This window comes from Boleophthalmus pectinirostris, unplaced genomic scaffold, assembly GCF_026225935.1.
Source record: "Boleophthalmus pectinirostris isolate CB_2022bp ecotype Guang Dong unplaced genomic scaffold, ASM2622593v1 HiC_scaffold_7, whole genome shotgun sequence".
Taxonomy (NCBI): domain Eukaryota; kingdom Metazoa; phylum Chordata; class Actinopteri; order Gobiiformes; family Gobiidae; genus Boleophthalmus; species Boleophthalmus pectinirostris.
In genome coordinates this window covers 25,277,246-25,297,151 of record NW_026571473.1, presented here as the reverse complement: position 1 = coordinate 25,297,151, position 19,906 = coordinate 25,277,246, and the positions used below count along the sequence as shown (strand labels likewise).

Below are 19,906 nucleotides of genomic sequence, written 5' to 3'. Positions count from 1 at the left end.
TACAGTTGTAGGCATGTGGCTGGAGCCCTTTGTATAATACTAACAGAAAAAGGGCAGATGTACATATCAAATAAATCCATGCATTTTTACCTTATATGCCAAATGTACTATATGATTTTTTTTAGACTTTTTGACAGTTTTTTACATTTGTTGTATATTTTGTATGACTTTTATCCCTGGAATTTGAGTTTATTGTTTACATTGTGCTTGACAATTTTGCCTTTTTTATTCGGGTTTGTGACGCTTACACATAATGCTATGCATTTATTATAACTACCACATATTGCACTATGGTATGACATACTAATACTGACAAATACTAAACATATGTATTGTATTTGAATGAATTCTTATTCTTTTGTATTTTTGTATTAAATGATCTTTGTAATAAAATGCTTTTACATATAAACACTTTTTTTTTGGTCTGTGTGAAAGCAGAATTAAAGCTGATAGCTTGTTTGAGGGACTAACAAAAGCTCTATATATTTATTGTATTCAGACATCCTAAAATAGTTATGTAATATTATTTGGTTTCTCAGCACTTTCCTGTCTAGATGAAAGTGACAGCTAGACCCTAGTTGAAACAGAGCATGTATACACGTGACCAAAGTTGTGGTTTGAGCGCCGCCTTAATTCTCCTCCCTTTATTTCAGCAAGATTTCCTGTCCATCACATGAACAACCACACTAAAGTTGCATTTCCTTGTTTCGTTACATGTAAGCCTTCCATTAGAAAATCTACAAATACATTGGGAAATAGGACAGTTGTGGAGTCCATTTTTAAGATAAAAATTATTAAAATATATATGTATGTTCAAATATTTATAGCTAGCACTGTATCATTCACATTTGCTTAAGGCTACTTCCTCTTTTTATGGAAACTTGCATTGTTGTTAACACATACTCATTATAAACCATTAAAAGCAAATGCAGCAAATACATTTAGACTGTTAATGATTGATGCACTGAGATAAAGGTTTGTGGTGTGTAACAGAAAAACTATCTTGGCTTTATAGATATAGCAACAGGGCCCTCCTCTCAGCTTCACAATGAGGAAGTTGAGCTGCAAGCCACTAGTTGCTTCCTTTTGCAGTTTTAGACACAGGGCAGGACTAGACACTCAAATATGCCAATGATGAAATAAAAGACGGCTTTACGCAGATCGGGGGAAGGATTTAAACTTGATGGTAAAATTGTAGGTGCAGTTGAAGCAGATTCGGAGGGGAATCAGGATGCCCACTTACCAGCCTTGGTACCATGGCATGATAACACGGTCTAGAGCTGAAGACCTGCTGTCCAAAGAACCACGAGATGGGAGCTTTCTCATTCGGGATAGTGAGTCCATCCAAGGAGCATATGCCCTCTGTGTCCTGTAAGTAGGCATTTTTTACTATTTTATTTGAAAAGACATCATTTAGCAACATAATTTTCTGTTTAAAATATCATGACGTAGAATTTCTTATCATATCAGTAAATGACAAAGCATAAATGACAATATTACAGAGCTATATTAAGACAATGAAAAGCAACATACAGTTAAAAGTGAATTACAATCTTCACAGATGAAAGTCTTCAATGCAAATTCAGTTCCCCTTTAGTAGAACTGTGAGCACCAACTAAGTAACACCTTTGGCCTTAGCAACTCATTTGAGAAAAATACATTCTTACGGTGAATGAAGTCTGCTCTCCACAGATCTGACCTGTAATTGCATTGATATAGCTAAGTTTAAAGCCCTCCAAATTCTAGGCCAAACAATGTCACAGGAGTTGGATTCGGTTCATTGGGTCTTCACATTTTAATCATTTTGAGCAAACCTATCAAACCTGTATTTTTGTGTCATATATTTTGTGTCATTGCCATGTATTTTTAAGGGTTTAATTCTTGTTTTTAGAAGATTATATTATCTAAACAATTCCCATTGTTGCATTTGGCTATTCAATTGTGACCTATCTAGCAGCCCTCCTCAAAATGTGCTTTATTTTTACAGATACCAAAACTGCGTGTACACTTACAGGATCCTGCCCAATGAGGACAAAAAGCTCTCTGTGCAGGTAGGGTAAAAATGCCACCTCATTTGAATATTATTTTTAATACATACTCTTACACACCTCTGGCCTAATTTGGTTATGGCCTTCAACTATCTATTTGCAATTGTGTCTTTATATGTGAAATGCAGTGCGGTCAATATCGTAATGAGTTCCACATTTCCACTGTTTTTTTTGCAACATCTGTCTACAAGAGAAAAATGATTTGAGGAAACAGAAATGTGCCATTTTGGGTGCTTCTTAAATACTTGAGCGTTTTTTTTATTATTAGGATGGCTATATGTTCATTTGTTAGTTTTAATACTGATAATAATAAAAAAATATAATTTGTGTAATTATACAGAGGTTTCATATTTAAAGTTGCTTTACAGTTTGGTGTATTATTCAGGCAGCAGTACATAAAGCCAATGCTGCCCAAGAGTGGCACTGAATACTACTTTCTACCCACAAATATTTGCATACAAGGTGATGAATTGTCTTATTTACAATATGCACCCACAAACCACCAACCTCCAGGTTAGAGATCAAATGGGTTTCAACTGAGCTTCTGCTAAACCCTACTTCTCAATCATTAGATCTGAAAATGATAGTGATAGTGTTCATCACAGGCCTTGGTTATGGCTAATTATTTTTTTAAACTCCACAAAGGAATTTTAGATTAGAAGTAGATTCCATTGCAAAAGAAAACTGAATATTGTAAAATGGACAAACATCACGTCACTCACAAAACACAAGACAGAATTGAATTTTCTTTCATAATGGAGAAATGTAAATGAATTAATGTAAATCTTTTCTCTGGTAAACCCTCTGATCCTCCCTAGGCCTCAGAGGGAGTGCCCATTCGATTCTTCTCTGGACTCCCTGAGCTGGTGGATGCCTACTACAATCCCAGCATGGGCCTGGTCACACACCTGCAATATCCCGTACAGAGAGAGGACGAAATGGAAGATGACACAGGTAAGCACTTTACAAGCTTGACACACACACACAGGTAGGAACTGGCTGAGTAAATAATTAATCTAATAATTTAATAATTAATGGAGTGCAATAATATCGCAAATGCAGTTTTCTTCTTCTAATTTTTGGGATCGCCACGGCAAACCAGTGTCACAATTATTTTTTGAGCCTAATGATATTGCGCTATTGATTTCACAATGAAGTAACTTGCTTAATACACAGCATCCAACATTTTTGAATTTGTGAATGCATAATTATTCTTTTGTGAGCAGAATCCAGCCTTCCTCCTCAACTCCCTCCACGAAATTTCTCATCCAATGACACCAAAGACACAGAACAAGTCACCAAGTCCCTGTCAGATACTTACATGAGCAGACTGCAACACATGGACCTATCTATGTAAGTAGAATCAGCTCATAACCAACGGATTCAATTTTGTTAAGAAATACAGTATGTTAGATATATTAGCTTGAGAATAGTAAATAACAAGTCTAGTTTAAGCTCATGTTTTTATAGGTCATACTTTCTACATTTGCTTTTTTAAATATCTCTAAATGTTCTGTGGTTCAGTATTATCTCTAGAGATCTTAAATCACCACAGCTTTCCATGGCGTATATACCACTAAAAGTAGCCACACACTGCTGCTATAAGCATGTATGTAAGTACATGCACAGTGTGGCTGTTTTAGTTTTGTTTAGTGCCCTAGTTGACTTCCTTTGTATATTTAAGCTGGAACAAAGTAGTAACTGTGTGTTATGTCCTTTTTATTTATGCATAATAATCTTATTCCCCTTACATTTGCATAGAAAACTTGAACTTGGTTTAACAGAAAAGAGATGAATTACCTTTTTTTATATTTTAATTAAGGCCTAACCTCTTTGTAATACTGTAATAAGAATAAATAGTTTTTTTCTTATTTTCCTTTTTACTGCTAATGTTTTTCAGCTGCAAATCAACTACCTGCATCTCACCTCTCTTCGTCACTCTCGACTCCTGCACTGATAATGTTATGGCTTCCACAAATCTCTTTTCTTGTCTTTTCTTGTAAATATATTGTTCTTGTTTTAACTGATTCAGATTACAAGAGGAGCATCAGATGGCGCTCCAAGACTATTTCAGGACCTCGGTGTGTTTGGATGTTGAACAAGTACAAAATGGAAACCCCAACCTCCCTGGACTGAAGAAACTTACCACGATCATCTGCAAAAACCTCAACAAGTACAAATCCTCCATTTACAGTTAAGATTACATTGGTAACATTATTTGCAATAATTATTACCTGTTATTGTTTTGGCTAACACAGTGAGATCTCCCGCGTCCTGCCGTCTCTGGAGATGGTGCACCGTGTCCTGGACCAACAGCTGTCTCCAGGGATTGGGCACCTGTCCAGACAAGTAAGTACATTTCAGAATACTACAGTAATAACTAGGGGTGTAACGATATCCAAGTCTTGTGATACGATATCATCACAGTATGAACCTCATGGTACTATATTTATTGTGGGAAAGCTCACGATATGTTGGGAAGGCTCACGATTAGGGATGTAACAATATCCAAATTTCTCTGTATGATATTTTCACGATATGCATCCCTTGCTATGATATTTATTGCGATATTTTGTGGAGGCTAACAAAACTGTTAATATGTGATTTTTTTTCCTCTAAAAATGCCTTGACAAGACTTACTCCAAAAAAGAAGACATAAAAGTGCTTAGAACTGTTATTTCTTCTTGTAGTCTACACTGAAATGGAGCAAAGGATCATGGTCTATGTAGTTCCCTCTGTCTTTTTTTAGTTGTTGCTGCACCATAACTCTTAATTTAAGCAAAAAGACTTGTAATTTGATATATTGTAATGGTCCGCAATATTATTGTGAGAACTTTGACGATACAATATCACGACATTTCGGTTATTGTGGCATCCCTAGTAATGCAGTTACGTAATATGTCTGTAATGATCCACAGTTATTCAAGCAATTTATCTTCTCTTAAAAAAAACAAATCTAGGTGACTACTTTTTTTAAATTCCGAAAGTCACTTCACAGTTTAGTGCTAATAGTTTGGAACAGGAAAGGTGTACTGGAACCACCATATCATCAGAATAGTCAATGATATAATTACCCTCCCTTCCCCTGCCTCCGATAGTACTGTACTGTACTGTACTGTACTGTACTACTTTTATGAAGTGCTAATATTGCAATTTCCACCATATACACCCTTCCTCTAAGAGTGCTGTGTCACTAGTACATGATACTTTGCAGATGATTACATCAACATTCCCTGCGGATGTGATGCTAACCGCAGGCATGCTCTGTCTAGTCTAATTTGAGCTTTATTTTAACACAATCTGTCCAGGAAGAACTGACTTAGTTGGAACTACAACAGTTGAGCTGATCTGTGCCGTTAAGCAAATTACAGTCACAACCTAGCTAGCACTACTCTACAGTTTTTCAGTTAGTCACTCTCACCTTTTGTGTTGAAAATGAAACTCCTAAACAGGACCTTGAAAGCTAGTATTGACAACAGGCTCCCGAAATGTGTTATTAAAACATTTTTGGTAGAACCCCCCTCACATGATGTCAATGCAAAATATCAATTGACACCTAAAAATTTGCATAGCCTAAAATCATATTGGTCTCAATGTTTTTATAATGTTATGCTCTGTGTGTTGTTGTTCAGGTTTCAGTTGATTCGCTCCAGTCCACATCGTTTAGACTTGAGCAACTGACTAAACTGCTCTACTCTATCGAAGATAAGGTAAAATAAATAGAGCAAATAACCTCCTGATCGGCTGACAGCTGAAGTCACAATATGTTCCTTGTTTTAGGCCAAAGGTGCTGTATTTGAGTCTGCTGGTTATGAAGGAGGTCATAGAAAATCAATTATACCTGCTGTAACATTTGAGGTACCAAATAATCTAAAAATTTGCATAATTAATGTATGGGCACAATTTGGAGTAAACATAATTTTTGTAACTGCAGGTAAAGCAGGAATCTCTCGGTATACCCACAAAGATGTTCCTGAAAGTGGATGTAGAGAGCGGAAAGTTGTTCTTTAAAAAGTCTAAAGATGGTCCTGAAGACAAATACTACGTCCACAACAAAAGTAAATCAGTTTTCATTGTAATATAATTGCTGTATGTTGTTAGAGTGTGTTATTATTATATCCTTGGTAAAATAGAAATAATAAATAATAATACAAGAAATGTGACACTCCAGTTGATTTAACTAATATTTTGCAATGTTTAAAGTGCTAAGATGACCAAAAATAAGAACCAAAATTTAATTATTTGGACAGGGTCACTGTGTATATTTATGGCTTCAAAATTATATTCTTGGACACTACCATTATAGTAACTATGCCACCTGCTGTGTGTTGCCATAGAAAGAGGGATTTGTATGCATAGTATTTGCTGCTTGAATGCACAATTGGCACAGCACAAGTCTACATACTTTGTCAGAGCAGCTTAGTCCTGAATCTTGAAAATAAAATATATTTAGGATTTACAAACAAGGACTATCAATCAGCCAATACATAAAAAGTCAATCTGTACATGTCGTAAAATAAAGCTCTACAATACAATCAAATCTGATACATCTAGGAACTTAAGATATATGTTTAATAATAAGTATAATAATAAGTCTTTTTTCAGTTTTACAGTTGGTCAAATCTCAGAAGATCCCAGCCAAGATCACCATTCATGTAGAGACAGAGAAAGAGAAAGTTGTGAAGAAAGAGTTTGTGTTTGAAGATGCAAAGGTAATCCTCATTTGTATAGCCAAGAACAAATGCCTTTGGATTCAACATAATATTTATATTATATATTAATTCCTAAAATAATCTAGAAAAGGGAAGGTTTTTGTCAGCTGCTGCAACTGATGAAGAACAAGCACTCCGAGAAACCTGAGCCAGACATGATCACGGTTTTTGTTGGTACTTGGAACATGGGTAAGATTTCCAAGAAAAAAAAAAAAAAAAACACAGAAAACCTCAAAAACATATTGATCTCTGCTACTGTCCACCAAAGGCCCTTGTTTAATCCTGGTTAATCTCTGGTTTAGTGTTTACTCCAAGTATAATCTTGATTTTGCCCTGTTTAGTCCAGTTTTTTTAAATAATAATAATCTGGTTACTACCTGGATGGGACAGTGGGGCACCGTGTCAAAAAATGTTGTGTCATTAAGCAACACACTTATGATTGTGTAGAGCACACTCTGATTTACATTTTATATGAAAAGTGCTTTACAAATAAAGTCTGATTTAAGACAAAATGATGTGATACTTCCACAATAATAAAATTTGACTTACTCCTCTCTAAAGGAAATGCCACGCCTCCCCTCAACATCAGCTCGTGGTTCCACTGCAAAGGACAGGGCAAGACCAGGGACGACACAGCAGAGCACATCCCCCACGACATCTACGTGGTGGGGACTCAAGAGGACCCGCTGGGGGAGAGGGAATGGGCAGATACAGTCAAGAGTACTCTGAGAAACATCACCAATATCAGCTTCAAACAGGTGAGACAAGGATGCAACTTTTTAACAATGGTAAAGATTCAGATTCAACCATTATGACACTGTTGATCAATATGAACAAAGAAGGATGTAATTCTGTTCTTAATCTGTTTGGAAATGCATTTTTAGTACTCCTACAACCTTCAGCAGAATCATATGACCATAAAGCCTGTCAAATATTCAAGTTCAATTTATCCTGAAAAAAATGTAAATTTCATTTCTTACTTTTTTCTCTTGGTTATCTCTAGTTTTGTCCTGGCTTGGTCATGTATTCATTTTGGTTTAGTAGTAATTGGTACTCTTTATCATTTAGATTGCCATTCACACACTGTGGAACATCAGGATTGTGGTATTGGCAAAACCCGAGCATGAAAACAAGATTTCTCATGTCTTCTCGGACAGTGTGAAGACAGGGATTGCTAACACACTTGGTAACTATATATTTTCATATGTTGCTGTTAAGGTCCTATATTCATAAGGGTTTTACAAGCCACTGTTTATTCTATAGGAAACAAAGGGGCAGTGGGTGTGTCCTTTATGTTCAATGGGACCAAGTTTGGTTTTGTGAACAGTCACCTGACATCTGGGAGTGAGAAGAAACTCAGGTAAGAGCTTTATTACACTGTTGACAAATGATAAGTTGAGATCTTATTACTATGCACCTTATTCAGGATGTTGCCCTCCGAATGAGCAGTATTTGTTGCCAATATTACAGTTGTGTGATTTTACATAGGGCTGCCAATTTCAGCAAATATGTTACAGGCACTTTACACAAATCAGTGTACTTTAATATTTAGTAGTGAGACTGGATTTCAGTTGTAGTTGATGGAGGGATGAGGGAATACAACTAGTATCAATTGCAAAGATGTGTTAGTGTTTAGGTTTTATTTTAATAAAGCTGTTGTATTTGTAGGCGAAATCAGAATTTCATCTCCATCTTGCGATTTCTAAACCTGGGAGAAAAGAAGCTAACACCATTTGACATCACAAACCAGTTCACTCACCTGTTTTGGCTCGGAGACCTCAACTACAGGGTCGAAATGCAGTCCACTGTAAGCTCCCTTGCTCTATAAAAACACATGATCAAAATGAATCAAAATACTTTAAAAAATGTTTGAAATTGTCCTTGTTGTTTAACAGGAAGCTGAGTACATAGTGTCAAAGATTAAACAGCAGCAGTACCAGGAGCTGCTCCGAAAAGATCAGCTGAACATGGAGAAGAGTGAGGGCAAGGTCTTTCTACATTTTGGTGAGAGATGCCCTCCATATAACAACAACAACCACCACAATAACAATATGTTCAGACTTATGGTTACATTTATTAGTAAACTTCTTATTTTGTTATTCTACACGAGCCTAAATAGCAGGGGTTTCTTTTCAGATGAAGAGGAAATCACTTTTGCACCAACTTACCGTTTTGAGAGATACACACGAGAAAAGTATGCCTACACAAAGGCCAAAGCCACTGGGGTGAGACATGCATGACCACTGCATTGTTCACAGCAGTAAAAACACATTTAAAAGTGATGACAGAAGAATAGAAATGGTTACTTATTTGAAAGTAGATTTCTTATGCTATCTAAGTGCTGCCCTATACTGTCACTTGTTTATGTAAATTATTTGTCAAATATTCATTTTAATAAAAGGAGAATTCTTTCTTTTTCAGTTTTACATACAAATAAAACACTGACTTTGAAGTGTTAGGTGCTCAGATTAATAATGAAATGTGTAATTTTGTTGTTTGTTTATTTTCAGACAAAGTACAATTTGCCCTCCTGGTGTGATCGAGTGCTACGAAAGTCCTACCCTTTGGTTCATGTCATCTGCCATGCTTATGGTGGGAGTATTAGCTTTCATTCAGTTAAAGTACCAGTAATTAATAACTCTATCTAATGGCCCTGATCTGATCACACAGGCTGCACTAATGACATCATGACCAGTGACCACTCACCAGTGTTTGCATCATATGAAGTGGGAGTGGTTTCACAGTTTGTGTCCAAACAAGGTACAGCCAGGAATATGTCCAATAAGATGTCACCGTAACTGTCAAAACAAGTGAATGAGAAATGCAATGTCTTTTTTTCTCTTCCAGACCCGGACAGTGCACCGCAGAGCGGGATCCAGATCATGAACTGTATGGCTACTCTATTGACAAAATCACAGACAAGGTTCTGCATCGAGTACCATTCAAGCTGTTTAGAAAGTAGGTGCAATCATAAAGTGTATGACGTTATTCAGAAAGACTTCTAATTCTAATGTCAAAATAACCTTTTCTCATCAGAACCAGTGAAAACAGCAGAAGGTGAAAACACTCAGCACACAAACGGATTCCTGAAAGTGTGGTTTGGAAACCAAGTCCAGGTAAAGCTCTGTCTCTGTACTGTGTCGGTTAAAACTGTCATTGTAGCTCAGGCACAAATAGATTTTAAACTGATTTTACGTAAGTGCATCAGTTGTAAGATATATTGAACACTTTCTTACATTTCCAGCTCACTCCTATCATCTCTGACCCTGAGTACCTCCTGGACCAGCACATCCTGATCTGTATCAAGTCCACAGACTGTGATGAGTCCTATGGTTGATCCTTCTAACTTGAACCTAATATATATTTAATAATGATACAATGACATAATAAGTATAAAATATTTGTGTATTGTATTCAAAGGCGAGGGCTGTGTGGCGCTCAGAGCAGCCCAGTTTTCATACACCGAGTTTCAGATCACACTCACGCACAACGGAGAGAAAACTGGCACCCTGAAAGGAGGGATCCAACTGAACACCACACAGTGCAAACCTACAGAGAAATTATATGGTAAGTTTAGTACAGACAAAAAAACTGCATGTACAACTTTTTTACTTTTACCACTGTGAACTTTCAATAATAATAATAATAATATGAGATACACACAAAATAATTATAAATGTCACATTTAAGAGAATTTGAAGCTTAAAAAACATATATATATACTCTATGTGTTTCATATTTAATCTTTTCTGTCTACAGATTTTATCAAAGTTGAAAGAGATGATCCTGCATCTTTAAAAGGCAAAGGCGGAGACAAGTAAGATATTGTGCATTTACTGCATCACTTATATACGTCCATTTACCATAGATCTCTGTCATTATTTAATATTTGAATACTTTAAAAGCCTATAGGTAATAGTATACTGTATGTTAATGAAAACACAACAACTGAATAGCATGGTTTGTTCTGCCAATGTACTGCCAAGTTTGATGAGGTGGCTATGTGGGAGAACAAAAGATGTGACTGTGTAAAGCAGACCTCCAAACACTGAACTTTGTGTTTACGCCATTTGTCCAGGTTGTCTCTCTCTCAGGCTCTTGACATCTCAAACCCCAATTATATGGGGCTGCCCTACAAAACTGGGAATATGCAGGAAAAGGGCTGGAGCTACAGCATGCAGCCCAAACCTGTACCAGGCTCACGCAGTCCCACCATGAAACATCCACCGTGAGTGTTAAAACAACTCAACTTTCTGTTTATAACTTCAAATGTATTTTAATGGCACTTTCTAGACACACTTCAAGATTTTTGTGTCTAACATCTTTGTGTCTTTGCTGCTCTATATAATAATCATAAATAACACACTCATTTAATGTATTTGTTTTAAGTGAGGAGGGAAAGAGATCTGAGATGTTTGACAACCCACTGTATGGATCTCACTCTCGCTCCAAAGACCAACAAAAGGACCTGCTATTACCTCCAGACTCCTTTTTATGTGTCAAAACTCCAGACAATGATATAGATCGCCCTCCGGTGCCCACTCCCCGCGCTCGCTCCTTCACCTGCTCGGAAACCAGCCCCCAAACCACAGCTCCTGTAAACACACTCCAAGCCAAATGCAAGAAACCAGTGGTGCCCTCTCGCTCCGATAGCAACACTGTGAATAAGCCGCGTTTACCAGTTAAATCCAGACCAGGGCCCCCAGAACCACCATTTATGAAAGGTAAAGACTACAGAGAAGGTGCAGAGCTCCCAGGGAAACAGAAAGGACCGACCAGACCTCCCCAGACATCACGATTGTAAGTTACTTTTTGTTTTGTCAATTCTGAAGGACTATACTGGAAAAATCATATGCAATTAAACTTCAGTGTTGCAATAATCACAAGCAAGCACTCCCCACCTCAAACTTCAACCCCCGCAATAAACAGTTACTTAAAAACTGTGTTAAACTATACCTAAAATGTTACTGTGTCACATTTGCGTGAAGTAAACATGTTTAGCAATCTTCACGATTTCAAAAGACATAACTATATTGCTTTCTTACCAAGTAGTGGAGTAAAAATGTTTCTTGCCATTTCTGTTTTTCTTCAGTTCATCATGAAATTTCAGAGATGAGTCACCCTTCTGGAAGTGACAGTCCTTTCCGCCCTGCAAAATGTTGGAGTTATTTCATTTTGGACACTGAATTTATGATACTCCCCAACCAGATTGTGGTTGGGAGTATAGTTTCTGTTACATTTCTTTTTTTCACACTATTTTAGTCAAGTTAGTAAATAGTTACCACAAAGTATTAATTGCACAAGCATGGTTTGTTTTTAAATATATGGCTATAAAAAATAAAAATATTTTATTGTAGTTTTTCGTATGCTTACTTTTGTCTGTTATGAATGTGAAACTGAATGTAAAACAATAAGAGTCAAATTCAGAATAAGCACAAAATAAACTTATAAATTATTATCACTGTACTGGTTGATTGATTAATTTGTAGAATAGCTGATATTTACAGTAGAACAATAGCTTTTTTGGCTCCATCTGCTGTAACTTTTAGGTATTGCAATCGGTCAGAATGCGACGTAAAAATGTGTGAATTGCATTAGCTATACAGTATGAAGATAGTATACATCCATACATTATCAAGTTTGAAATGTATACATATCTTAGTTTAAAATAAGAATTAGCACAATAAAATAAAATGCAACTCACTGGTTCTCTCGGATGTGTCAAATTACGTATCTTACACATCGTTATCAGCAGACAACCTACAGTCTGTGGGAGAAAAATAGGTGGATTTTTAGTTATAAATATAAATGTGTGTTTTTGTGTTATTTTTTGGTTGTTTATCAAAGTATTTCTGTGAACACGCACACCTCTGGCTCCCTCGCGCGTTCACACAGTTGCCCCGCAGTTGTCGCGCAGCTTTTGCGTCACGGCAACCTCATCAACACGGGACGAAAACCGCGCAAGAAGCGAAAATGGTGAGCTAGCTTTTTATAGTGTAAAAATTGTCTCGTTACTGCATTTATATCGCACATATCATGTATTTAATGTTGTGTTTCATTGTTATAAAGTGCACATCTTCGCTCTTTTGCCTGCTAGCTGTTGGTGTAGCTCGTGTCTCAGTTTTAATTCGCCGCCGCTGTGTCGCTAAAAGCTTCTTGTCTTTCTGTTTCCACAGCTTTTCTACTCGTTTTTCAAATCTCTGGTGGGCAAAGATGTTGTGGTCGAGCTGAAAAACGACCTGAGGTAAATACATTGTTCTTTGATTGTGGTGTTTGATTCTGGTGTTTTCCCAGTTAATAGAGTTAGATTCATTCATGCATTTTAAAAAGTAAAGTAGATGTAGCTCATAAAGGCACTAAAAACACACCCCACTGCACACATTAACAATACAACTGCCACTGACCGCACTTTTGTCACGCTGCACTTCGTAATGTTCTCGCATGTGTCTTATTTTTGCTTTTTTGACCTATGCCCATTTCTCCACTTTCAGCATCTGTGGGACGCTCCATTCAGTGGACCAGGTGAGAGAGTGTTGCATAGTTTTTACTTCTCAGTCTTGGTTTGTTTGTTTTTTTTAAATCGTGTTCCTTGTTCCTTGCAGTATCTGAACATAAAGCTCACAGACATCAGTGTCACAGATCCAGAGAAATATCCACACATGGTGAGTCCTTGCTTTTTCAGTCATAACCTCCATAATGGCAACCATTGGCCTTCATGGCCCCTAAACATAAAAATAAGGATACCCAATAGCTAATGTTTGGTTTTATTTTAGGACATAGGTCTGGATAAATTACTTGGGTAGGCCAACTAATAAGAATCTTAATTTATTATGGCATTTGAACAGTGTCAGACATTGTTTAAAACTATGGCATGTTTTTAACATTTTTCCCCATGTAATCAGGAGATGCCCTGAAATCATTTCACAGTCTCTGACCCTCAGCTTGAGAACTACTTATTTAGACTATACCAACCACTGGGCCTGTCACAGTAACATTTTCATTTTAAAGCATGGAGTATTGCTACAGAGATATAATGTGATAAACAATAATATTGAAACTTTAATTTATGCCACAGATACAGTAACAATAATGGAAGATAATCCAAGTATAGGCCACCACACACTACAGGATTTCTTAAAGGGTTTTTAAACGTGCAACAAAAAGTGCACACTACAGACACAAGGAGAATCTCATGAGATTTTAAATCACCAAGCAAAAAGACTGCAGCGGGATATGTCTGTGTACCACAGGCCATAAAGTTGTGAGCGCGATTGCGTTTGCTGTTTCCTTTCTGATGTAAAACTAATCTCTCTGAGACTCTTAAGTGTTAAGAAGATCAGAGCACTGCACTTCTAGTTTAAATACAAACCAAAACAGTGTTACTATTATTTGTGAAATGTGGTGCAATACTTCAGATACATGATTTTTAATATACAGAAGGTTGCCGATAAAGTTCCCAGGAAGTATTGTCACTATCACTAATCTGCATCTTCACCCCGATGCATGCACTGCATGGATGTAAGCAGATACATGTGAGGAACTACTCTTGCCTTTTTTACTTTTAAAGAACACTTCAAACTGGATTAACAGCGCTGTTTTGTGGCCTGGGTGTCATTATTTGCGGAGGACACATTCTATGGATAATGTGGATACAGTTCTGCAGTTTAAATTTACAGTTTTATGAGAGGTGAATTGATGAATTGTATAGATGATAGATGAAATGTTTTCACTGTTTACTGAGTAAACAACAGTTTCTTACCATGACCCTTATGCCCAGCCCTTGTCTGGCACTGCCATCCTAATTTACAATTAACTGGACAGCTTGAATGGTACTTACTCTATGCAGAGCCCATTCTTGTTATCTGGGTTGACTGACTTACATGCTGTTACAAGTAACCCAATGTGTCCAATATGTACTTTATTGTTGCTCATTGTCTTTTTGTTATCAGTTGTCTGTGAAAAACTGCTTTATCCGGGGCTCTGTGGTGCGGTACGTTCAGCTCCCCGCAGATGAAGTGGACACACAGTTGCTCCAGGACGCTGCTCGGAAAGAGGCCATGCAGCAGAAGCAGTGATGGAGCCAGAGGGAGGGCTGATCAGGGTTTGGGGGTTGGGGGAAGTTTTTGTAAAATAAGTAGATTTATTGGGTGTGTTTTTTTTTTTTTTGTCACAGTTGTGTATCTTAAGTGTTTGCTGTGTTCAAGGCCATATTTTTCATGCCTGTTGAATTGCATTTTTGTTTTTTATTGAAAATAATTTGCAGACTGTAATTATTTGAAATTCCTTTAGTCTAAAAGGCATTTGAGGAGACTTCATTTGTCATGTTTTTGTTGAAGAAAAAAAGATTGTGAATTCATTTCTGCTAAAGCAATTAGAGTGAAATAAAAGCATGCAAAGGGCGCAATGAAAAATCTTTTAATTTACATCTGCACTTGATTTATCACGTACAATGAAAAATGTTGACTTGTTTTTTACTTAATGTTAAATAAAATATTTTATTTATATTTGGTATTTTTCACGTCAAGTAATTTCTTAAAACATGATTTATTTAAATTCACATTAATCACCAAATATTCCTGATATAAAAATGACACACCATTTACTACAAGTAGAATTGGTGCACACACTTGGCATTTTGCGTTGATTAGCCGTCAGTGTTTTACTGGTAACTGCTGAAGTAATGAGGCTAGTTTGCTGCAATGTACTGGCCATGATTTCTCATGTTCACATCACTTTCAAAAGACGATATCACTAAAACTTACTACTGTTTTCTTTAATTAATAGTTTTAACAAAATTTCTATCCCTTTAACTTTTTAAAAGCCTAATTAGAGACATGAGCTGTAGCCTATGGCTAAAATCCTAAAAACATGACTTAAAAAAACAGTTTAAGACAAAATGCCATGGAGCCACGTCAATACATATAAATCCAATAACTTTATTTTACATTCATACATTAAACGTACAGTTACTTTAATGCAGGTTAAAAAAAGCCCAATCCAAAACAAGTCCTGGTCATTTACAATGATGCATTTGCTTGTTAGAAGGTTGGTAACTAGCGTTAAAAATCTATGTACATTTAATGACACACACACAAAGGGATGTAGGACACGTAGCATCCTTGAGTCTAAACAGATGAATGGAGAAGAATTCGGTCACGAGAGAAAGGCACATTGAATACACAGTGTATGTACAAACCAAAACCTTGACACTTACACAACTTTACTGTAGGCGCTAGAACAATAACCAAAACTGTAAACTTCCACTTATGATAAACAAACAAACAAACGTTTAAACAAAAGTCACATCTGTACAAATACATTTGAAGCAAAATATTTTCTTGGTATTACCAAGGCCGTACCTTGAAATGCGTTAAACACCAAAGTCACAGATTGGCTCTGCCAGCAGAGAGCAACCCGGGATATAGTTACACAATGTCACAATATTTATGCTGTTGCCCAATTCATGTTTAACTGGCAACAGAAGTACCTCATGCATATCCAGACAGCAGCAGTCATCTGATATGTTGAGCTCATTTGATTGTTTTTCCTCCCACATGAGAATGGCAACTTGACATGGTGCAATATGTACATCTACATAAAAAGTAGAGACAATTCTGTACAGCCAGAAATTCAGATATCTTAAAATATATGTACCACCCGTCACTTGAATGCTCTCAGAAAAGTAAGTTCTCTGATATAAAATACTGTATTTTCAAAAAGACGGCTTCTTTACATTCCAGCCTTCAACAAAATAAAGCTTTATATATGTACCTTCAAAGCTTAGAAACACTCCAACATACATACATATATATTTAAATCTTTACAAACAAATAAAGTGACAAAGATGCCTTCAGTGGCTCTACGTTCACATGTAGTGGTAACCCGTTTAGAGTGGCAACCATGGCCAATTTAATTGTCTAATAAACACAGTGTGGCACTACAATTTTGGATGATTGTACAAAGTTTGGGTCTTAAATGCCAAGGTCAAGATTGCCTGTTGCAAAGTTTTTTTTCTTCCTCTCATTTCTCAACACGCTTTAGTCAGATCCGTGGGTATGTCTGTGGACATCCTGTACTGGATCTTTGTGTTGGTGATGGCTCCGTGCTTCTGGCGCAGATGCAGACGCAGCTGACTCTTGTGGCGGAAATGCAGGTTACATTTCTCACACTGAAATGGACAAAATCATCACACATTAAGTTAGCAAAAAAATACAAACAGTACATTTTGGATTAAATGTCAACATCCATTTAAAGAGTCAATCATAATCAGGGGGAAAATAAAAGACGACCACTTGCTACATAATAAAATTACAACTGTAAACAAAAACAGTGTTGGACTCACATGGTAGGGCTTCTCTCCAGTGTGGATGCGCAGGTGACTCTTGAGTGTCTGGAGGTGTCGGAAACGAGTCCCGCAGATTTCACAAGGGTACGGTTTCTCTCCGGTATGGATTAGGACATGGGCCCGAAGGTGAGCCACCTGCACAAAAACAAGTTATTAATAAGTGTTTTATACATGACAGAGGAGAGCAGAGAAGACAAATACATTTTTACCACAAAATAATATCACTCAAGAAAAATCTATGAACAGTGATCCCCATTAATACGCAAGTAAAAGTTAAATTGTTTTGGCAAAAAATACTAGAGTTTAGAGTTGATGTAATCTTCAAAATATATATCAATAATATATATCAAAATATAAACAATGCACAAATTCTGGTATTTTGGTAATTTTGCCACAATCAGAATGGGAAAATTAACTAAACTATTTAACTTAATTACATAAAAATGTTTACTTGAATAAAAATATCACTCAAGTTAAAGTAAAAGTTTGGCATCAGAAAACTACTCTGAAAGGTTACTCAAGCAAATGTACTGATTATGTCCATCTATTGGCATGACTCAATTGTTTAAAGGACATGTGATACTAATACTGTGTTGAATGTGATAGTGTTACCTGCACAAAGCGTGCTCCACATGTCTCGCATTTGTAGGGTTTTTCCCCTGAGTGGATGCGAGTGTGCGTCTTGAGGTTGGCTGGTCTGTTGAACTGAGCGCCACAGATATTACACCTGTACGGTTTCTCACCTGGAAGAAATCAAACATAGACAGCACATTAATGAATGCATATTTCATATTGGCTGGGTTCACATGACATAACATAACATTAACATAACATAATGTTCTAAAATGCCCATAATTTAAAATGAGTGTAGACAGAGGATAGGTCAGAACTGTATGTATGTATGTAACTGAATGTGTTTTAAAGCCAGTGTGTGCCGGCGTGTACCTGTGTGCACGGTCTTGTGACTGGCAAGGTTGCCCTTGTAGCGGAAGGCGGCCTGGCAGCGGTCACACTTGTACGGTTTGTCACTGTGCACCTGCAGCATATGCTGTTTCAGAGCCTCATCTTCAGCAAACTTTGAGTCACATTCATTACAGAAGAATGTGCCATTTTCTGTTTAGGGAAGTGAAAGTACCATAATATGAGATATGATTTATACTTTTACAGTAATAGTTTGTTACTATGGCACACTCACCACAGCTGGAGTCAGAGTACTCTGAGTGCAGCTCAGCCATCTCCTCTGTGAGGCGAGCGGCAGGGTTAGGGCAGACCTCTGAGTGCCGCGGCGACTGTGAACCACACGACGAACAGTTGAGGCGGGACAGGAAGTGCTGCGTGTCTCCGCTCCTCAGAGACCCTTCCAGAGCACTGCACACAAGGGACAGCTGTGAGAGGCCTTACTTAATGAATCAAAATAATATGACTCTGTTCTATAAAGAAAACGGTTGCAGTGTAACGCAGACTTTGTTTCACCACAGCACACACCAGCGCACAGAGGTGGTGCACTCAGCTCACCTGCTGATGATGTTGTTGAGGCGGCTGGTTTGTGGAGCTGGCAGCTCTTCACTGTGTTCACTGCTCTTGTTCTGAGGCTCCAAACTCTCCGAGTCATTCTGGTGAAGGTACGGCTGCAAAGCATGGCGCTGAGGTGAGCTCAACCCTGCGTCCTGAAGCCCCACCTCCTCCTCCTTGGCACTTTGATTCAACACAATGAACTTGTACTTCTTCCAGTTGCGTGCTTTGGGGTCCTGTGTGTTTGGTGGGGACTGCGCAGTACTCTGGGACAGACTGGCGTTTTTGCTGCTGCTGGACTCCGTGGGAGAATTGGGCTGACAGTCTGACTTGAGCGGGCTCTGGGGGCTACTCAGGAGGCTCTTCCGCCCTGAGGAGATGCCCATTGGGTAGTGCTGATGGAGCAGCTCCTCCTCTGCTGCAGCGTGATCTTTGGACGACTCTTTCGGGTGCTCCAGGCCGAGCAGTGGAAAAGCACGTTTCCTGGAGCTCTGACCGATGGACTGGCTCATGTCATGGCTATCTTTGCGTAGCTCCTCCTCTCGCGGTGCATAGGTGCTGGGGTGGATTATCCCGGAGCCCAGTGCTCGGCTGTAGTCAGCCCGAAAAGTGCTGTCGTGGGGAGAACAATGCTTGTGGTGCAGTCCACTCCTTGAAAGGTCCGCAAAAGCATTTTTGGCATCAGTGAGCTTACAGAGTGGGAAGGGAAACCCAGGCATAGGGAACTGGCCATACAGATGATAGTTAGAAGGAGTTGTGACCCCATTGAACATGTGAGAGCTGTAGGGTCTACTGTCCCTGAACGGAGCCACGCGGCTGTGCAAACTGTCCACCACTTCATGAGGTCGGAACGCATGGACGTCCTGAGGCAGCACCAGAGGGCTCACCAAAAACTCGTCCCTGGGCAGCTTGGCTGGGTCGCTGCACGCACACAGACAAATAGACAGATCAGAGGGTGAAACATTATTATAATGCACTATACTACAGTTTATGTTGAACTTCATGCATATACATGCATATAGATGATGTGTACACTGACCTGGTCTTAATGAATCTGTGGCAGGTGTCTACAACGTGGTCCATCTGCAGATATACGGCAGTGTTCAGAATGGCCATGATCAGACTCTCCTTGAGACTGAGGCGGGATGTGTACATGAACTCCAGCAGGATGGCAAAGCCCTCAGGGTCCACCTTAGGGTCCAGGCTGATGGCGCTGAGGCTGCACTTGTGTGAGTCAGTGAAGATGGAGTAAAAGAGTCCACTGCAGTGCACACACAGTACAGAGGTGA

General features: G+C 38.1%; 3 protein-coding genes across 3 annotated transcripts; 2 read left to right on the top strand and 1 right to left on the bottom strand.

Moving 5' to 3' along the window:
- Positions 1-1,049: 1,049 nt before the first annotated feature.
- Positions 1,050-12,116, top strand: inpp5d (inositol polyphosphate-5-phosphatase D). Its single transcript, XM_055164964.1, has 27 exons — positions 1,050-1,371; positions 1,988-2,051; positions 2,867-3,002; positions 3,275-3,401; positions 4,081-4,221; positions 4,307-4,397; positions 5,681-5,758; positions 5,829-5,906; positions 5,983-6,106; positions 6,654-6,760; positions 6,847-6,949; positions 7,322-7,518; positions 7,829-7,946; positions 8,024-8,120; positions 8,429-8,567; positions 8,656-8,764; positions 8,897-8,985; positions 9,271-9,352; positions 9,431-9,520; positions 9,608-9,718; positions 9,797-9,876; positions 10,005-10,092; positions 10,181-10,327; positions 10,520-10,577; positions 10,839-10,988; positions 11,150-11,560; positions 11,853-12,116. The coding sequence occupies exons 1-27, from the start codon at positions 1,232-1,234 to the stop codon at positions 11,860-11,862; spliced, it is 3,165 nt and encodes a 1,054-aa protein (XP_055020939.1). The 5' UTR covers positions 1,050-1,231; the 3' UTR covers positions 11,863-12,116.
- Positions 12,117-12,630: 514 nt separating this feature from the next.
- Positions 12,631-15,264, top strand: smx5. Its single transcript, XM_020918878.2, has 5 exons — positions 12,631-12,736; positions 12,937-13,004; positions 13,252-13,282; positions 13,363-13,422; positions 14,710-15,264. The coding sequence occupies exons 1-5, from the start codon at positions 12,734-12,736 to the stop codon at positions 14,833-14,835; spliced, it is 288 nt and encodes a 95-aa protein (XP_020774537.1). The 5' UTR covers positions 12,631-12,733; the 3' UTR covers positions 14,836-15,264.
- Positions 15,265-15,676: 412 nt separating this feature from the next.
- bcl6aa (BCL6A transcription repressor a) lies at positions 15,677-19,898 on the bottom strand (the record flags this gene model as incomplete). The annotated part of the gene is made up of 7 exons (XM_055165243.1): positions 15,677-16,928; positions 17,103-17,240; positions 17,718-17,848; positions 18,051-18,218; positions 18,301-18,473; positions 18,621-19,538; positions 19,657-19,898. Coding segments are annotated over 7 exons (1,911 nt in total), but the record flags the coding sequence as incomplete, so codon positions are not given.
- Positions 19,899-19,906: the final 8 nt, after the last annotated feature.